Raw genomic sequence first — 20,045 nt, forward strand, 5'->3', positions numbered from 1 at the left:
ACTGCAATCTCACCTGGTGGTAAGTGACGATGAAGTATAAGAATCAGATGGAAGCGGGCTAACCTGGAAGGGGTATGGCAGTTTTTAATAAGCCCATGCCCCTTTGGTTTCTACACGGCATCGTACGGGAACGCTAAATCACTTTGTGGGCCGGATTTGCCGGTAGGGTGGTAACTAGCCACGGCCGAAGCCTCCCACCAGAAAAGTTTAATGGTTGATTAAATGGTATATAATGATGTGCCTAAATAAACGCGAAAACATTTGATTCATTCATTCATTTAATAAGTATTTACAAAAAATTACTTTATACCAATTTTCATTTAACGGCTTTATTTTCTAACAGTCTTTTGGAATGAGATGGAAAACATACTCGTATTTGTTGTAATTTTTACCTAACATTATTTCACTTATAAAACCACAGAGGTCTCTAACTTTTCGGAATAATTATGTGTGTTGCTTTAACGGTGAAGAAAACATCCTAAGGAAAACCCACATGCCTAATAGTTCTCCATAATATTCTCAAAAGGTGTGTGAAATCTGCCAACTTGCACTTATACACACCTAGGATCATGAAATTTGGCTGGTAGGTATGTCTTATAGCATCTGTAAGGGGAAAAATCCGAAAACCGCGAATTTGTCATATCACGAGAAAAAATATTAAAATGTGTTCACGGACAAATGATTAGTATTTTCAACTTTCAAAGTAAGATCACTATACCAAGTGGGGTATCGTAAGAAAGTGCTTTATCTGTATATTCTAAAACCGATTTTTATTTATTTTTATGCTAAATAGTTTTTGAATTTTCATACAAAATGTCGAAAAAATACGAATGTAGTACGGAACTTTCGGTGCGCGAGTCTGACTCGCACTTGGCTGTTTTTTTTGGTAGTAGAACACGCAAAGGGAGCTTACGTTAGAACACCGCCAAGAAGTTATACACTGTAGTCTGTGGAAGTAAGCTCTCTTTGCGTGTTCTACGTTTTCCAACGAGGTTAGTTTGAGATTGTCCACATAAGTTTGATTGACTGCCCGCTTTTGATTCAAATAGAAGTTTGCAGTGGGCTGTTTACTCTGAGCAATACTTCATTATATTGTAGCCGAGCCTGAGACACCTAAACAATTTACTGATGTACTGCAGATATATCTCGAGAGCACATTATCGTCGTTTTATCTAGTGACTGCTGATTTTGCGTACGCATCCTTTACACTAATCGCCCGTCGTCCACGATAGATTTGAAATTAGCAAGGCAGATTGTATCAACTTCAAGATGAAACTTGATTGTCAAATGCAACAATCATTCAACTTATTAATGCATTGTTGTCGCACCCCTTTTAAAAAGATTATATAGCCTCAATAGCTCAACTGGTATAGGAGTGGACTGAAAACCGAAAGGACGACGGTTCAAATCCCGCCCGTTGCACGATTGTCGTACCTACTCCTAGCCCAAGCCTGACGCTTAATTGGAGAGGAAAGGGGAATATTAGTCATTTAATATGGCTAATATTCTTATAAAAAAATAAAAAAAAATACATCCTACCGATCCACCTCTACTTTGCTTACAAAGCTTCAAGGGTTATTAAAATATCCAATATAATATACCTACTTAACTCAAGATAATATCTATTTGATTATAATAGCTCTCGTAGGTATGTATCATTTTAGCATCTTTATTGAAGACAAAACTATTTCAAAATTCAAAGTGCATATTATATTATTTTTAAAAAACTCATTTTACCAAGTAAAAGAGATACATTAATTTATTATTGATGAGTATAATATTAACATAAAAATTAAACCAATAAGTAATTTTAATTAAATTCATATAAATATTTTTATAATATTCACCTGAGCCTGAAGCGGACGCGAGTTTTACTACACATAATATAGATAATATTATGGTTGTATAAGCAAACGACTTCAACATTTCACCGTTATTTCTAACCGTCGTCTGTTCAATTATCAAAAGTACACTCATTTTTATATACTTGTACGAGTTCATGTACCTGTTTATTAGTTTTATATAAAGGTACATTATAGATATAGCGTTCTAAAACTGCAGGTAAGTATATATCAGCCTTATCATGAATGTTATGGTTGCGTCGTTTAAGCTGTTTGTAAATGGTTATCAGGATATGTTATTGGGTTACTGTCATGTTAGATTAACTTTTTACGGTAAACTAACATCTGCCGAAGAATACCTACCTACTCTGAACTTGGGGCAAAGTAATCAATTTAATAAACACACCTGAATTCACTTAAGAACTGTTAATAGCTCTGATCTTAACGTCCTCATCGTCGTCATCAACAGAGAGACCTTCACAACTTGACACAAGCCTCTTATAGTAGTTACAACTGCACACCTTGGTCTTGCAACACCTGGATCTAGCAGCTCTCTGTTCATCTGGGGGTCTGCCAATCAGCTGCACTTTCCCTTGCGAGGTTGCCATTTCAGCAACTTAGGCTGTTTATGTTTATCGATTTTTAGAGTTCCGTACCTCAAAAGGAAAAACAGAACCCTTATAGGATCACTTTGTTGTCTGTCTGTCTGTCTGTCTGTCTGTCTGTCTGTCTGTCTGTCTGTCTGTCCGTCTGTCTGTCAAGAAACCTACAGGGTACTTCCCGTTGACCTAGAATCATGAAATTTGACAGGTAGGCAGATCTTATAGCTGACATTTGGGGAAAAATCTGAAAACCGTGAATTTAGGGTTAGATCAAACAAAAAAAATTAAATTGTGGTCATGAACTAACAATTATTACTTAGTATTTTCAACTTTCGCAGTGAGATAACTATATCAAGTGGGGTATCATATGAAAGGTCTTCACCTGTGTATTCTAAAACAGATTTTTTTATTTTTATGCATCATAGTTTTTGAATAATCGTGCAAAATATCGAAAAAATACGACTGTAGTACGGAACCCTCATTGCGCGGGTCTGACTCGCACTTGGCCGGTTTTTCCTTTTGAACCCTAAAATCATCATTGGGCACTCCACGCAACTCCTCAATATATCGAAGTAGGTAGTCGCCTGCACATCGGATTGAAAGAGCAAGTTGCAAAATTATATAGGTTAGGTAGTTAAGTAATACGATTAAAACAATAGTATGTAAGATTTCTTTATTGGTATTGTTAGCCCATAAGTTTTGTAGATCACAAGCCGGCTCTGAATAAACATCTTTCACGGTTGCCGCATTTAATTATTACCTACGGCCACAACATACTTCAATATGCTATGGATTAAGAGTTCTCAGTATTCCTGATGAAGATGATCGCCACGATGGTTTTGGACTATGACATAATATTATTTAAACAATGGGGCCGATTCTCTTGTACACAATCTCTAAACTAAACTAAATTAACAGGTCTAAATCTAGTGCCATCCTTTTCCGCAAGCAACATTATGAAAGGGATAGCAATAGATTTATGCGTGACATTTTAGTTTAGTTTAGAGATTGTGTACAATGGAATTAGCCACAATATCTAATTAGGAATTTATAGAAATTTAAAAATATATTAAATTTTTTATTGTCTTTATAGATTACATGTTTTTCTCAAAATAAAGTTTCTTCCATGTCATTTTTGGAATATTGCGAGTATGGCCTATATGGCTTTGGCCTTGATGTCATCATCTCCTCAAGAGGCATCTCTGAAGCTGTAACAAATGAAACAAACTTGCATAAAAATCTGGTTACTACTCTTAAAAATATTAACACGAATAAATGCACAGAAGAAGAAATTCTTTAAAGTATTTTTTATATTTTCACACATTAGTACGTAGGTACATTGTAACTCAGCACCCGGTTTTTTAGGGTTCCGTAGTAAACAAGGAACTCTTATACAGTATACCCTTATACATAGTAGTTTCGCCATGTCCGTCCGTCTGTCCGTCCGTCCGTCCTCGGTTAATCTCAGAGACTATTGGTGCTAGAAATCTGTAATTTGGCATGGGTATAAATATTAATCACGCCGACAAAATGGTGAAATAAAATTGTGATAATATTTTTTTTAGGGTAGCTCCCCTACATGTAAAGTGGGGATGTTTTTTTTTCTCGTCTACCCCATAGCGTGGGGTATCATCGGTGTGGGAACATCATTTTTCGATTTCTAGATCCGTTTGTAAAATATGATGTGTCATCATCATTATTGTTATGATCAACCAATTACCGGCTTACTACAGGCCACGAGTCTCTTCTCAGAATGAAAAGAGTTTTGGCTATAGTCCACCACACTGGCCAAATGTAGTTTGGCGGACTTCACACATCTTTAAGAACATTATGGAGTACTTTCAGGGATGCAGTTTTCCTCAAGACATTTCCCTTCACCTTTAAAGTGTTATTTAATTGCTTAAAACACACATAGCTCCGAAAAGTTAGAGGTGCGGGCCCGGGATTGCACCGCCGACCTCCCGAACAGGAAGCGGACGTCTTAACCGCTAGGCTACCACAGCTTTTTAAAACTACTGGTTATAAAAATACTTACGAGGGCAAGGCTCAGCCGGCATGCAAGTTCCAGTAGACGAGCGTTTGTACGAGTCCTGACAACCACAGCCCACTTCACACGGTCCTTTTACCAAACAAACATAACCATGGTCTGTGCATCTCCATTTTGTACAAGCGCCGTTTATACATTCTGAATATCCTGGTGACTTCGAATTGCACTTAGTGGCCCTCGCACTTAAAACTGAAAAAGAATACAGGCTGTAACCAGAATGCTGGTAAAAACGAAGACAGGTGATAGTACTGATGATTACTGATATGATACCACAAAAAAAGACGCGAAAATAAAACTTTAAAAAATCCTATAATTTTGTAAAAGTATGCGATATATTGCAAATAAAACATCTGACTGACACTTGAAGTTAACGAACGTTGCTTAAGTAGGCCACTCGGAGTCAATGACGCGTCGTAGGCGGGGCATTGACCCGAGTTTTGCATGCTATACATTGCGAGTTTGAAAAATACTAAATCACTAAAACTACAAAATGAGGCAAATGGTTATTGGTATTGGATTTTGTTTAGATAACTGGCGTAAAGGTTTTTAATGATCTAAGGAGGAATCTTTATATAGGTTCCTAAAATAAAGAAAAATAAATTATTTATAGGTACTTGTTACTATAAAATCACTTACGGCATTCCTCTCTTGTAATACAGTCACCAGAGGCGTTTAAATAATAGTTATCAGCGCAACGGCATCCAGGTTCGCATTCAGGATTGCCTGGCTCAGGATTCATTCCACACACTGTTAGCATTTCCTGTACATTGCACCTAAGTGGAGGATATATTGGAGGGCAACTGTCGTATACCTCGTTTACACCACACAGCAACGCTAAAATTATTAGATTAACAAGTTTGGCTGTACGTAGGTAAAGCTACTTTTTGTTTTAAAAATTAGCAAACCCAACGTTAAAGTGAAAGGATTAAATGAATTCATAATGTTGCACCATTAGGTGGCAGTGGCAATGCTGGATAAGATTTCTGAAACACTTGGCAGGTAATTTTGGAAAGAAAATGTTACCTAAATAGGGATGTTGCCTATGTCAAAAATAAATTATTTATCATGTTCCAAAATACGTAAAATCCACGTCCTTTGTTAGTTTTATGTGTGATAACCATTTTAAATTATCGATTAAACTAAAAAAAACACATCAAATCATTGTGACATCACATGCCAGTATTTCATAGAAGCTCGCATACTGAGCGCGTGTTTTAACTTTTGATAAAAAAATACTGATATGGCTAGTTGTCAAACACCGGATTATGGTAGATTTAGTGTTATACACACAGTGTAAAATAGATGAGGTCATGAAAATAGACTAGTTGAATGAATAAAGGCGTGTTATAAAATAGAATAGGTATTATTTAAATTAAAGAAAAATTACGTCGTTCCACCATTCGGAGCTCATAAGGGTTTTCGTAACCGGTCATGCTAGGCTTTCCATACTGTCTAGCTGGCGGGGCCACCGATTCTGAAAATAGAGGCTTGTTCTGTATTCATTATACCTGTTAATGTAAGATAAAAATATAGCATTTTTATTCATAAATGCTATATTTTAATCTAGAGACTAAGATTATCCAAGGTAATTGATTCACCAGAATCAAAAAAATATATTTTGAAGGCTATTTGAATTATACAAAACAGAAGAGAATAAAAATATTTTTTTTACAAATAAATTTTTGAAATTGCTTTAGAATCGCACAGATTCGGAACGGTCTTTCTATCCAGCAAAACCAGCAAGAAACTTGGCGGTTACTCTTTAAAAACTCCTAAAGGTAATAAAGTTTTTTTTTAATTTATAGACTAGAGCTTGGCTGCTTGCAGACCTGGTGGCAAGTGATGATGCAGTCTAAGATGGAGCGCACTTGCCTAGAAGATGCCTATTCACTCTCAACTTAAAGGTGCCCATATTATATTATAAAGTGTCATAAATTGACTCCCGCACATAGTATAATTATTATTTGGAAGTATAGTTAGCAGGTATTAAAATAACGTGTTTCAGTTAAATATTAATTAAAGCCTGATCAGAAAATATATAAAAAACTTGCTCTGGGGGCACCACTAGTATAGGTATTATGGTCTATATAAGTCCCGCAAATTGCTATTGCGCTGGAACCATGTCTCATTAACATTGAAATGACATCATTTTGACGTCATTTGACGCATATTTAAGTAAAAATATACCATCAGCTCGGAACTTCAGTCTAGTACTGACGTCACTAAAATGGCGGCCACGCGCATTAGCAATTTCTGGGACTTATAGTCACTAAGATGGTCTTGTAAAATTAGTCTTATAGGTTATCCGCAATATGGCAAGGTGTGTTATTTTTCTGGTCAGGCTACAATAATAAGGAAACATACCAAAGATTAGATTAAATCATTTGAAATCTAGACCAAATATGAAAAAAGCAATATTCATACATAAAAAAATATTTAAAAAGTAATATTTACCGGCGACGAAGATTAGGGTACTTATAACAAAAAGTAAGTTCAGCATTTCGACAAAACAATACACAATTGTTTTGTTATCATTGGGTACACACTTTTATAGCAATTTCTTACAATGCTAAACCAGTTTTCCTATCAGCTTTATTAAAAATACCACCGTGCTAATTATATAATATTATGTATATGTGGCAAATAGATTAATAAAGGGAACCCAACTTTACATAATATTAATTATAGCATTACACTTTATTAATATTTTCATAATTATACACTTTGCACAGTATATTTTTTTTTAATTAAGATAGTAGCTGTTCACTCCAGCGGCATGCGTAGGGGGTTCGAATCCACGTTCAACTAGCGGACTGCAAAGCGTAGCGTCGATGCAATATTAATGATGCACACCAGTGAGGCGAAAACAAGAAAGCCCACTCATCAGCCTCATCGTAGTCTCCTTTGGGTCGGTACTGACACTATACACTTCACTGTAGCACTATGGTGGCCCCAGGGTTTGGGACGTGGACGCGATGAATACATGTGGCGTCCGTCGAGACTCGGAAGCGACTCAGCCAGCGAGAGGCAAGTATCTACCCTCACTGGCGATTATTTTTTATCAACCCGAAATCGAAAAGTTCTAACTAAATCTACAATATTTCAGCGTAAAAAAAAATAGTGCTACTATAGTGGCACTATTTTTTTTATGAATAGCGTGAATCCCTAACAAAAGAATTCTATTAAGATGTTGGCCTGGATTCCTTTTCTATATCCCACAAAATGTATCAGGTATCGTAAAGTACCATTGTTTGCCTGTAATGGATATTTTATGCAACGTCGCAGCACCTTTTTGTCCTCGGGGACTATTTCAAGACATATTATCAACAGTTATGTGGCCCCAATAACTTCGTGTTTGGTCACGTATTTCATTCTATTTTATTTGGTAGGTATTTTGACCCTCAAGTAAACTTTAATTGGGTATTTGACTCAAATTTTTTTATTACTTTATTACTTATTTATTACTTAACAAAAAAGTTAAAAGCATTTAAATATTTCTGATTAGACAGAGATAACGATACAGCAGTTTGACGTCACACCTACTAATGCCATAGTAGCTTCGTGCGGTTTCATACAAATTTTCGTTTTGCGAGAAGGGGATAGAAGACCATCCCACTCCAAAATTGAAATGCCTGTAACTTTGTAAACCTTTGTCGGATTTTAATATTTTTTCCAGTGTACGTCATTATTTTTATCCTAGTTTATAACAAAGTAATAATATTTATCAAATTCAAAAGTAGGAAAACACCCAATTTAGTTAAGATGCCTACTTAATTATTTCTTTTTTTATTGCTAACGGAAACCGGCTAAGTATGTCTACATAATATTAAAATAATATTGATTAACAAAACGATAGGTACCAAATTATTCAAGTATCAGTCGACTATTTAGGTAGGTACTATACGCACTAGAGTCTAGACGGTTACTCCAAATCATTTTTATTTTCGGGTGCCAATTTGCTTTTGCTTATAATGTAACTAGCTGATGCCCCCGACTTGAACGACTCGAAGCGTAAATATACTCATATTATCCCGAAATTCAATTTGCACAAAATATATTCGGTTGCCTACGCTACGTTTTGAATGTCATTGTCATTACCAACTTACCAAGCCATTGCCATCCCATTGCATCGCTGGATTTGTACTGAGCACGGGTCTCTTCTCAGAATAGACACGTGAGACCTAGGCATACACGGGCCTAGGTCTACACGGGCCTAGGTCTACACGGGCCTAGACCCGTCAGAGTGTAGGCCATAACCTGCCATGCTACTAGATGCTAGTCCAGTGTAGATTGGAAGATTTCACACACCTTTGAGAATATTATGGAAAACTCTCAGGAATGCAGGTTTCCTCTCGAAGTTTTCCTTCGCCGTTCGAATTGCTTAAAACGCATATTAATTCCAAAAGGTTAGTGATGCGTGCCCATCTCGAATCCCAGATGCCCCGTTTAGGAGGCTGACGTCTCAACCTCTAGGCTATCATCTATGCATCTGTCTTCCATTATAATATTGATACAACATTTCTAACTCATAAGGATTGTGCGTCCAAATATGTGAAGAAGATTGAAAGGCGAAAGGTCGTAAAATATACGCATATTATTCCAAAATTCAATTTGCACAAATATACGGTTGTACGTTTTGAATATAGTGAAGCTAAAATGTAGGTACATCAGGATAAAATTTGCCAATAAAGCGCGACCGTAGCTCGAATATTGGAATGTTTGTATAAATTTCCGGCCCGAAGGCGGAAAACGTTTTAGCGCGTGTTATTTTTATTACGCTATGAGAATATTTCGATACAAAAAATATGAACCATAAAACTGTATTAATTATGTTTTCAGTTAATTCAATGCAACAATATACCTAACGTTGATTGGTTTGTGATGCAATGAGTTATAGCTAGTTTAGATTAAGTATATTATTATTTCTGGTAAAACAACCAAGGAGGTAAATCTTTAATGTTGTATTAATAGGCACGTTATATTTTTATTTAATTTCGCAATGCTCGCTCGCCATGCCTCCAAGAGTTATGATTAAAACTTTCTGGGACGGCATAGGAGCGCAGATGCTGAACGCCTACTCCAATATTTTTTCATGATTTGTCTCTTTGTGCTTTTGAAAATTGTTTTCTTTGTGCTGTTACGTAGGTATTTCTTAGTTTCGCTTGAGTTTCAGTTTGTTTCATCTTGGTTTTATAATTCAAATTTATTATTTTGGTTTTAATGTTCAGCCATGGAAGCGTGACGAAGATTAGTCAACTACGCAGATGTGTGTGAGCGAAAAGCAGGTGGACTCTTTATTGCCTAAATCTCGTAGTCCGATGAGATGGCAATCCAACACGACCGGAGAGAGATCAGGCACAAGACTAAGACAGCACTCGGTGTAACACTGCCTATTTAAAAACCCTAAATTCAGGCGAATAAAATTGCGGGCATAAGCTACTTAATACTTACCATGTAGTATCTTTTCACTTTTTATTTTATACTACCATACATCTGTCGGCTCTTGTTTTATTCATTATCGATTTATGTACCAATTCTCTGTGTGAAAAAGGTATGGTAATAAATAAATCATCAAAAGAACAATTTCATTGCTATGTTGACTTTGTGTCTTTCATACAAAGAACGTATTGAAAGGCAACAATAATGTCATTATTTTCCCGACGGCCGATAAATTGGATATCACATCACAGAGACTCTTTCTGTCTACAATTACAGCTTTTTTTACCTGTTTTGTTTTGCTGACGTGCCTATAAAGAAATAATACGAACAATCTAAGTACAACAACTTTTGGAATTAATTGAATGAAAAATTGAATGACAACCAGAGAAAAATGTATGTATACCTATTACTTTGAATTTCTATAAAAAATGCGCACGTTCCTAAAAATTGTCTCTATAAGATATCCTACAATCAAGCATACAACTTTCATAAACTGAAAAATATGATTAGTTTTTACGTATAGTAAAATTGACAATTATAACCAAGACTATAATTTGGTTTAATTCAATTTAAGATCTCCATTAATTTGCTTTTGCAGAGCGATAAGCGAGTCAAAATTAGAGCAGTAAATTGTGTGCCCATTTGCATAGAGCATGTACGAAACTGGCAAGATATGTGGGACTATTTCTTAACTGGGTTGCTGAGTGTAATGGCGGAACTATTTAAATGTCTTATTGCATATTCTTATTCAACTCTATAGCACTGAATTTGCCCCAGACTCCAGACGATTTAAACTTAGTCGTTATCCTGGGGCCCTACTGCGGTTGTTTGACAGCTACAATGTCACGATCGCAATCATCTCTGATTGGTTAATGCTCGCTCACTATTGGCTACAATGCATTGTTGCAACAAGAATCGCACAAATTCAGCCAATCAGAACAATTGAGATTGTAATAGGTAATGATTGATGCAGGTTTCAGACAATCGCCCTACTGGTGTACCTTCTCAAAAAGTTGAATGCATAACATTTCATTGGTTCAATGTTCTTACAAAATGTTGTAAATATGGATGGATGGATTTAGGTTTTTAAAAATCCCGTGGGAACTCTTTGATTTTCCGGGATAAAAAGTAGCCTATGTCACTCTCCAGGTCTTAAACTATACCCATGCAAAAAATCAGGCCAATCCGTTGCTCCGTTGCCAAGTGATTGAAGGACAAACCAACAAACAAACACACTTTCGCATTTATAATAAGGGTATCTACTGATTACGGCAACGCGTTACGATTGAGACTAGTCGGGTTTACGTCGACTGAACACGTAATCATCCATATTTATAATGGGTGCCTATGCTTTCTTTATTGACTTTGTGTCATCACGAGCTTCAAACAGAAAACCTACGTCCAGTTTCAATATTCAATTGATTGGTAATTAATTTGTCGATAATTTAGAGAGCAACGTTAAAAAATTGTATTTCTTGTTGGTATTTTTTGACAAATTAATAACATTGCTACAAGTAGGGTAGGACGACTATCGACGGTGGTCGGTTAGTGAAATAGACGTACTACTAGCCATCAATCATGATCATCGCCGGATCACTACAGAGCACAGGTCTCCTCTCAGAGTAAGAATGGTTTTGGCCATAGTGTACGGTCACGCTGGCCAAGTGCGGATTGGTAGATTTCACACACCTTTGAGAACATTATGAAGAACTCTCAGAAGCAAGCATGTTTCCTGACGATGTTTTTCTTCACCGTTAAAGCAAGTGATATTTAATTAAGTACATAAAATGCACATAACTCCGAAAAGTTATAGAGGTGTGTGCCAGCGATGGAACCCCCACCTTCGATTAGGAGGCGGACGGTCTAACCACTACCCTATAGCATATAGCCAGCTAGCCAGTTTATTTTACCAGCAAAGTATTTATATTATTCTGAGACAAAGGTAAAGGACCTGTGTTCATAATTGATCAAGTTTTCAGTAAAATGAATATTGTGAATAAAATAAATATTATTTCTTTAATAGCTTACTCTATTGACATGATCGATTGTGGCTTGGGGTCATTTACCTTTTAGCTATATGTTATACCAATTGATACATAATATTAGCATAAGAATATACAAAAATGAACTCTGTAAAAAGTAATACCCGCCAAAATATTAATTTATGAAAGATTTTAGCGTTTATACTATCGTGAGTGATTTCCATCATACATGGACCCCGGAAGGGTTCGAAACTAGTCGGGCTAACGTCGACTAAACACGTGAGTAAAGCCGGGTGTGAGGATATGGATTATGAAAGAATTATGTAAGTCTATAAATATTTATAACAATATTTTGTTTCCATCTAAATAATCTGATGTTTTACGTACATAATTAATGGTATTGTGTAAAGTATAAGGGTCCTCGTTTGTAGCGAAAATTTTTATCGTCATGTTTCATTCTCTATATCCCAGAGAATATAAATATCGAGTATCATAAAGTACCATTGTTTGCTTGTAATGGATGTTTTATGCAATGTCGCAGTCCCTTTTTGTCTCCGGAGACTTGTTCATGACATATTAATAGTTATGTGCCTTCAATAACCTTATATAGAGCCTAATTTGTTATTTTTTTCAGTAGAGTCCTTTTTTATTGAGAGCTGTATTTTGATGATACTGCTAATAATATGGTAACCTTGACTTGATGCTGCAACTACTAATTATATAGGTCTCGACTAGACTCTTTGACAACTTACATCAGATATTTACTACTAATTATACGTATTATACTTATAATACGTGGGTCAATAGGTACAGGCACAGGACAAAACTCGTTTAGCACCTTAATGATCAAAGTAGTTGTGCGCATATTATCTCGTTTGCGTGGCGTGTTTAAAAAAAACTGCGACTGGTTTTTGATGCGATAGTTTCGCGGAATTGCTACTCGAAATCTGACGCCGACCGTACCTTCAAGTCAAGAATAGAATAAGTAGAAAAGATTTTTATTCAAATAAAATTGTACAAGTGCCAAAAGTCATCAAAAGAATTTATCAATGGTTCGAAATGCTAACCAGCAAATGTGAGTATCTATGTATATTCTAGACAAGCGCGCTCCATCTTAGGCTACCTACATCATCAGTTTCCAGCAGGTCTAATTACAGCTGTATTAAAAAAGATGTAGGTACCTATAGTGTTTGGCCTTATTGAATTGGTCTCAATAAAGGCAAGGGCAGGGTTTTGTCATGAAGCAGGAAGGATGTCGATCACAGCGTATAAGGTTAATCAAATGTAGAGTCACAAAAAATTTCAAGAATGATTTAAATTTTAATTTAATCTTGTAAAATCCATACTAATATTATAAATGCGAAAGTGTGTCTGTCTGTCTGTCTGATAGCTTTTCACGGCTTAAGCGTTCAACCGATTTTGACGAAATTTGGTACAGAGGTAGCTTGCAACCCGGGGAAGGACATAGGCTACTTTTTATCCCGGAAAATTTAAGAGTTCCCACAGGATTTTTAAAAACCTAACATTAAGTTCACGCGTACGAAGTCGCGGGCATCAGCTAGTATTCCATAAACATGTTTTAACTTATGAGGAAAAAAAACAGTTTTGTATTTTTCTGATATTTTCAATGAGTAGGTACCTACCTACGTTATTATTTCAGTAACTTTTCTATAAGAAGGTAACTTGTTTATTCTATAATTTATTAATAACAAATAACGATGTTGATAAGAGCTTGTTAGTTCACCAGCCAGGGCTCTCTCGTAAAGCTAGATCTAGTAAATCTACTTCAACTATAAAAGCACTATCAAAACATGAACTACAGCATAACTTCGGTTTATTGTTATAACAACTCGTAAAATAGGCAATTACTCCGGGCTGTATGGTAGGTATATAGAAGTCTAACTTTCGAGATCGATCGAAAAGTATATTGATAAACAATTCCACTATATTTTGTTGTGAGTCATGTCGGTTATTTAGGTACCTACTTGTATCATCATCATCACCATCATCATCATCATCATCATCAACTAATAGACGTCCACTGCTGGACATAGGTCTCTTGTAGGGACTTCCACACGCCACGGCCTTGCGCCGCCTGGATCCAGCGGCTCCCTGCGACTCGTCTGATGTCGTCCGTCCACCTACTTGTATAGTCCGTACAAAATGACTTTACATACGCCATTTTAATTCTGTGGGTCAACTGTCATATTAAAAGTGCGGTTCACCTTTAAAATAAGACATGAAATTTGACACAAAAAGTTAAAATGGCGCGTGAGGAGTTAATTTTAAGCGTTGTATTAAATTTGAATTTTGAATTGAACTAATAAGCGACAGGTCGAGATGCTAATCTGGGAGGGAACGCCCCACACACCCGCACAGCCCCCGCACTAACCCAGTGCGGGCAAGCGCGGCAAACGTGCGGGTGTGCAAGGCATCCCCCTTCCTCATACCCCGATTGCCATCTCAACCTGTCGCGGACTATACCTATGTGAATACCTGTTCTTGAAAAACTACATAATTATAATTTTTAGGGGTTGTAGTAGGTAACTACTACAAGGAACTAGGTATATATGAATGGGGTAATAGTCTAGTAGTTAAAACATCGGCTCCCTATCGGGGTCGGGGGTTCGATCTCGGGCATGCACCAGGGAACGCCACGCACACCCGCACGTAGCCCGCGCTCGCCCGCACCGGGTTAGCGCGGGGGCTGTGCGGGTGTGCGGGGCGTTCCCTCCCCGATTGCCATCTCGACCAGTCGCTGATTATGTGCGTAGGTAGGTACTACAATACGCGGCAAAAAGTAATGTACATCGACCTTTAGAAAGAGATAGCGGATTTGTAGAGCCTTGTCTCTGTTGTTGAGATAGACAAAACGTCATAATATAGGTACTTATGTGTAACAGAGACAACGCTCTACAAGCCGATGTAGGTACATTCCTTTCTGCCGCCTACTGTATAATCTTAGTTACGTACTTACCTAAACCATCGATGACCTAAACACACAAAATCAGTGTTTGCCCAATTGCCTTTTTAACCTATATTTTAATTTTTTTATTAACCTTGTTAACAAAATTATCTTCGTATCAGTAGACGCGTCACCATATAATACCTATTTACACATAATTCTTATATCAATGAAAATAAACTGTAGACAACAAATACATTATTTGGTGCAAGGTAAAGGTCCTAGAAAGCAAACAGTCTTCATGATCATGATCAACCCATTACCGGCTCACTACAGAGCATGGGTCTCCTCTCACAGTGAGAGGGGTTTTGGCCATAGTCTACCACGCTGGCCATGTGCGGATTGGTAGACTTCACACACCTTTGAGAACATTATGGAGAACTCTCAGGCATGCAGGTTTACTCACGATGTTTTCCTTCACCGTAAAAGCAAGTGATATGTAATTAATTAAAACGCACATAACTCCGAAAAAGTAGAGGTGCGTGCCCGGGATCGAACCCCGGACCTCCGATCAGAAGGCGGACGTCCTAACCACTATGCTATCACAGCTTATTTCTCTTTAGAAAGCAAACAGTATTTCCACAATATTTACTTGTTGTTTCTATTGAAGAGTACCTATGCTCTTACGGAAAGACATTAAGTGCCATTGTTCTCCTATAATGGCTACCTAACTTGATACTGTGGGGATTCTTTGTCTTCATCTCGTAGCCGCTTATACGGAAAAAAGATAGAGATTTTTCCCCTTCGATTTCATATCCCTTCGGAACGCCGTATATTTGCAATACGAGCGATCAGTCCTGATAAGCAGAGCCTGTTAGTTTCCCATCGCTACGGCTTCACATAAAGTTAAATCTACTAAATCTGCCTCGACTCGATACGATACGCTCTCAGAGGGTACCATTACTTCAGTTACGATATTTGCACAAGAATAAATTTAGTTTATATGTAGTGGAGTGAAGACTTTGAAAGTTAAAGTTAGGAGGGAATATTATTCTTATCTATACACTTTAACTAAAGTAGGTAGGTATAGATGGAAAGCACCTAAACTAAACTACTACTAAACACTATAATAAAAGTCACTAATTAATATTATGGTATGGGTGAAGTTCAAGCTGATGTATGTACCTACGTCTTTAAATAACACGGCTGAATACTCCTTTTTGCAAAATCACAACGCTGAAACGGATTTTAATAAGAGCTAAACGCATGTCTGTCGTACGAACATTGGGGCCGATTCTCTTGTACACAATCTCTAAACTTAAATGAAAAGTCTAAATCTGTTGCTATCCTTGTCATAATGTTGCTTGCGGAAAAGGATAGCACTAGATTTTGACCTATTAATTAAGTTTAGTTTGGAGATTGGAGTGTACATGAGAATCAGCCCCATGTACCTAAATAAATCAGATAGGGTCCGCGACAAAATGAGATAGCAATCTGGATATGAGATGGGGGTGACGCCTCGCACACCCGCACGTAACCCGCACTTTCCCGCACTGGGTTAGCGCGGGGGTTGTGTGGGTATGTGGGGCGTTCGCTCCCCGATTGCCATCTCGACATGTCGCGTACTTACTTTATATTACGAGTATAAGTGTAAGTACTCTCGCATTACGAAACGAAAGACTCGTATCAAATACAAACAACGTGTAGTAGGTACTTACTCTTGATCTTTTTGGAGTACCGGGTGTGAATATCGAAAAAAATCTTCATAAAAACAGTAAACTTTCCATAAACAACCGAAAATTCATAGTAGGTACAATGAAGCTAAAGGGTAAACAACAGAAATTACCGATAAAGTGAACGGGTTTCGAATAAAGGAGGGTCTATATGACTTCCCGTCCCGTAGACAGAATATTTTACGACCCTCTATTATTTTTATTAGAGCATGTGAACATTTCCCCAGACTATGGAAGAATATGGCATAATTTTATTCCAATACAGAGTTTATTATACCATAGTGAGTTACGATAGCTTATACCTACCAGTCCACTTGGGCCTCCACTTCTGATCAATATTAAGAGTACAACACTTAAGTTCTTGAAACTGATTGGATAAACGTTAAAAATATGTAGCTGATTCATTGGTTATGGTATCCAATACCCACTATATAATTCTGTTTTGTTACTCTTACGAACTTATGATCAAATCAGGAGTGAGAAGATCCGTAGGAGAACCATAGTAATGGGTAAAGTAGAAATAAGTAGTGGCACTGATTCTGAGCACAACCTAATTTTAGAGTATTCGCATACTCTTCTTAATAATGTAATATGAAAAGGACAGACGCAGTTTGACAGTTCTAAATTTTATTTTTAGATGGTAAAACCCGTGATTTTAGCGCACACTCGCGAGCTTACTGTTTAAATTTGTGGCGTGCACTAAAATTTTGAGTCTTTAAATGTAAAGTTCATGTTCTGTCCCTTTTTAGCATTGTTAAAAAGAAAAAGATGCAGATAAGGCAACGGAATCGATGCCAACTAGTTCAAAAAACTGATAGACGTTGGGGTCCCAAAGTGCTAGAATGGCGATCTCGTACTGGAAAACGTAGCGTTGGCAGACCTTCCACTCGGTGGACAGACGGCAACAAAAGAGTTGCACGGAGCTGCTGGATTCAGGCTGCGTAAGACCGTGACGTATAGAAGTATCTGCAATAGGTCATAGACATAGGTCTGCTATGTCTAGCAGTGGACACCTATCGGTTGACGATGATGATGGTGATGTCGTGAAAATTGCAAAATATTATGGAGAGAGCTATGCTTGGAGTTTCTCTACCAAATCAGAAATGAAGAGATCCGTAGGAGAACTAGAGTAACCGGCATAGCTCAACGGGTTGCGAAGCTGAAGTCGCAATGGGCAGGGCACATAGTTCGTACAACCGATAGACGTTGGGGTCCCAAGGTGCTGGAATGGCGACCTCGCACTGGAAGACGCAGCGTTGGAAGACCCCCCCCCCACTAGGTGGACGGACGACATCAGACGAGTCGCAGGGAGCCGCTGGATTCAGGCGGCGCAAGACCGTGGCGTGTGGAAGTCCCTACAAGAGACCTATGTCCAGCAGTGGACGTCTATTGGTTGATGATGATGATGTTTGCAGAGTAATCATCAATTTCTCAATGCATTATTTGGGTTAGTACGGTGATCGATTGTAGAGCCTATAAGATTGATGATGGCGGTAAAGCAAGCTATTACTCTTAAAGTCGGAAACACACAAGGCGCGCCAGTAACGGTTCAACACTGATTGTATAATTTGTAATATGGAACTATACAACGTTGGTTTTTGTATACGCAAAACCTGAAAGTTACTTTTTCAGATACAGTATAACAGAATCGATTGCATTTTTACTACGGGTTATATTTTGACCAAAAAATACTTTAAAATTCTGCAAGTTTGAACACCTAATTGATGGACCGCATGCACCAGCTGATCCGGGCCGCACAATTATACTCATAATGTTCTAAGACTGTTCACAACAATAAAATTTAGACACCTCTAGATGAATCTTTTTTTCCTTTCGGACTGTGTTGTGTACCTATTACTGCTGGCCCCTACTGGCCAATCAAGAGAAAGCATTTTCTCAAAATAACGGGAAATTTTGTGTTCTGGAATCTCGGTATACCAATGGTTCTTTTAAATATTTGCAATAGGTTCCTTTAAATATTTGAAACAAACATTAAACATACTTTTACTATTCTACTCCAAATCATGTACCTAATCAAAATTCTGTTTGTAATGCCAGAATAATATTTGTTGCTTTTCACTCAAAGCATAATATGAAAGTAGGTACGATACATAGATCAAAAAACAATTAAGATTTTTGTCTAACTCTATTATTTAGTCTTTTAAAAATACTGTGGGTGTGGGAACATCATTTTTCGAATTTTTCGATTTCTAGATCCGTTTGTAAAATACCTATGATGTTTTAAAGTGCTAATTTTTATTAGAGTCAAGTGTCATCGTCGTCCCCTCCCCCTTATCAGCCAAATGGTAGTATATAGGAACGTGAAAACATTCACAGCAGTAGGTAGTATATATAATCAATTCTAAAGGAAAACTATCATGGCTAAGTTGTGACTACGGCACCCTACACTGCGCGTGGCCCGCCACGCACTTGGCCGGTTTTATAAGTTTAGATTAGTAAAAACAAACAACTCAAAAACAACAGCAGTAACTCAAAACATACCTCTTCTAATGAAATGTTATTCAAGATTAGGCCCGAAGAGTTCCCCCAAATGAACATCGATTGTTGGTTTCGTTCAATCAGTACCAGCTATCAAAGTGATTGATTTTTTAAACTCGGTGCCCTTACCGCGCTGGCACCATTTGTTACTTTGACCCAGTGAGATGAAGTAGCAAGTCTCTGGAGTAGCAAATCTCATACATCAGTCGTCAAAAAAAAAAGTCTCCATATTATTATTATAATTACAAAAAACTTAGGGATATTTTAAGCAATCTTTTAATTATGTTAATTATTTTTATCTCTTTAATCTAATCATTGCGTTACCGTACAAGTAACGCCATATTCATACGCTAAGGATAGCGATATATTATACAGGGTTACAGGAAAATAGGACACGATCCCGTTAAGGGGTTATAGTACAGGACATTAGCTATCAAACGACCCCTAAAGTGCTTATGCGAAAGTGTATCGTTTTCGAGTTATTCATTTTTTTATTTTTATCTTGGTAAAAGGGCGTTTGCCACTTTGAAAATTAATAAAAAAAAGGATCAATGTATTTCAGCAGATTTTTTTTATTTCTTGCTAGTACAAATCATTTTTAATAATAAACAGTTATAAAACTAAAAAAATCTTCAAGCATTTTAAAATTACAGCCCAAAAACTGTACAAGTTTTCGATTTTTAAATTTAATTCTTTGAATAACTTGCAAATTTTCTGTAAAAATTACTATGGCACTTATCCTGCGGATTATTTTAAAAACATCTACGTTTCGTTAGCTATCCATTGGTACAAAAAAATTATAAAAAAAATCATAAAATCAAGAAAAAATTACACAACAAAGAGACCAGGTAGAAAATTCTAACAAATGCTATTGCTAAAGAATTAAATCAGAATCAATGTAAAAATGAGTTTAATGCAAAATAGTTAAAGATTATTTTTAATGACGTCAAAAGGTAACATAAAATCAGTCAAGTGCGAGTCGGGCTCGCACACGAAG

The 20,045-nt window shown here is 37.0% G+C and overlaps 1 protein-coding gene across 3 annotated transcripts; it reads right to left on the bottom strand.

Moving 5' to 3' along the window:
* Positions 1-3,478: 3,478 nt before the first annotated feature.
* LOC138402364 (uncharacterized) lies at positions 3,479-7,512 on the bottom strand. 3 transcript variants are annotated; one of them, XM_069498610.1, is made up of 5 exons: positions 7,344-7,512; positions 5,878-5,964; positions 5,127-5,324; positions 4,479-4,679; positions 3,479-3,651 (listed from the first exon to the last, which is right to left on the bottom strand). In XM_069498610.1, exons 1-5 carry the CDS (start codon positions 7,381-7,383, stop codon positions 3,551-3,553), a joined length of 627 nt encoding a protein of 208 aa, XP_069354711.1. In that variant the 5' UTR covers positions 7,384-7,512; the 3' UTR covers positions 3,479-3,550. The 3 variants fall into 3 exon arrangements, with proteins under 3 accessions (XP_069354711.1, XP_069354713.1, XP_069354712.1); XM_069498612.1 differs by having other exon boundaries at positions 7,185-7,512; XM_069498611.1 differs by having other exon boundaries at positions 7,163-7,512.
* Between the last annotated feature and the right edge of the window lie 12,533 nt (positions 7,513-20,045).

Source organism: Maniola hyperantus, chromosome 5 (assembly GCF_902806685.2).
Source record: "Maniola hyperantus chromosome 5, iAphHyp1.2, whole genome shotgun sequence".
NCBI lineage: Eukaryota > Metazoa > Arthropoda > Insecta > Lepidoptera > Nymphalidae > Maniola > Maniola hyperantus.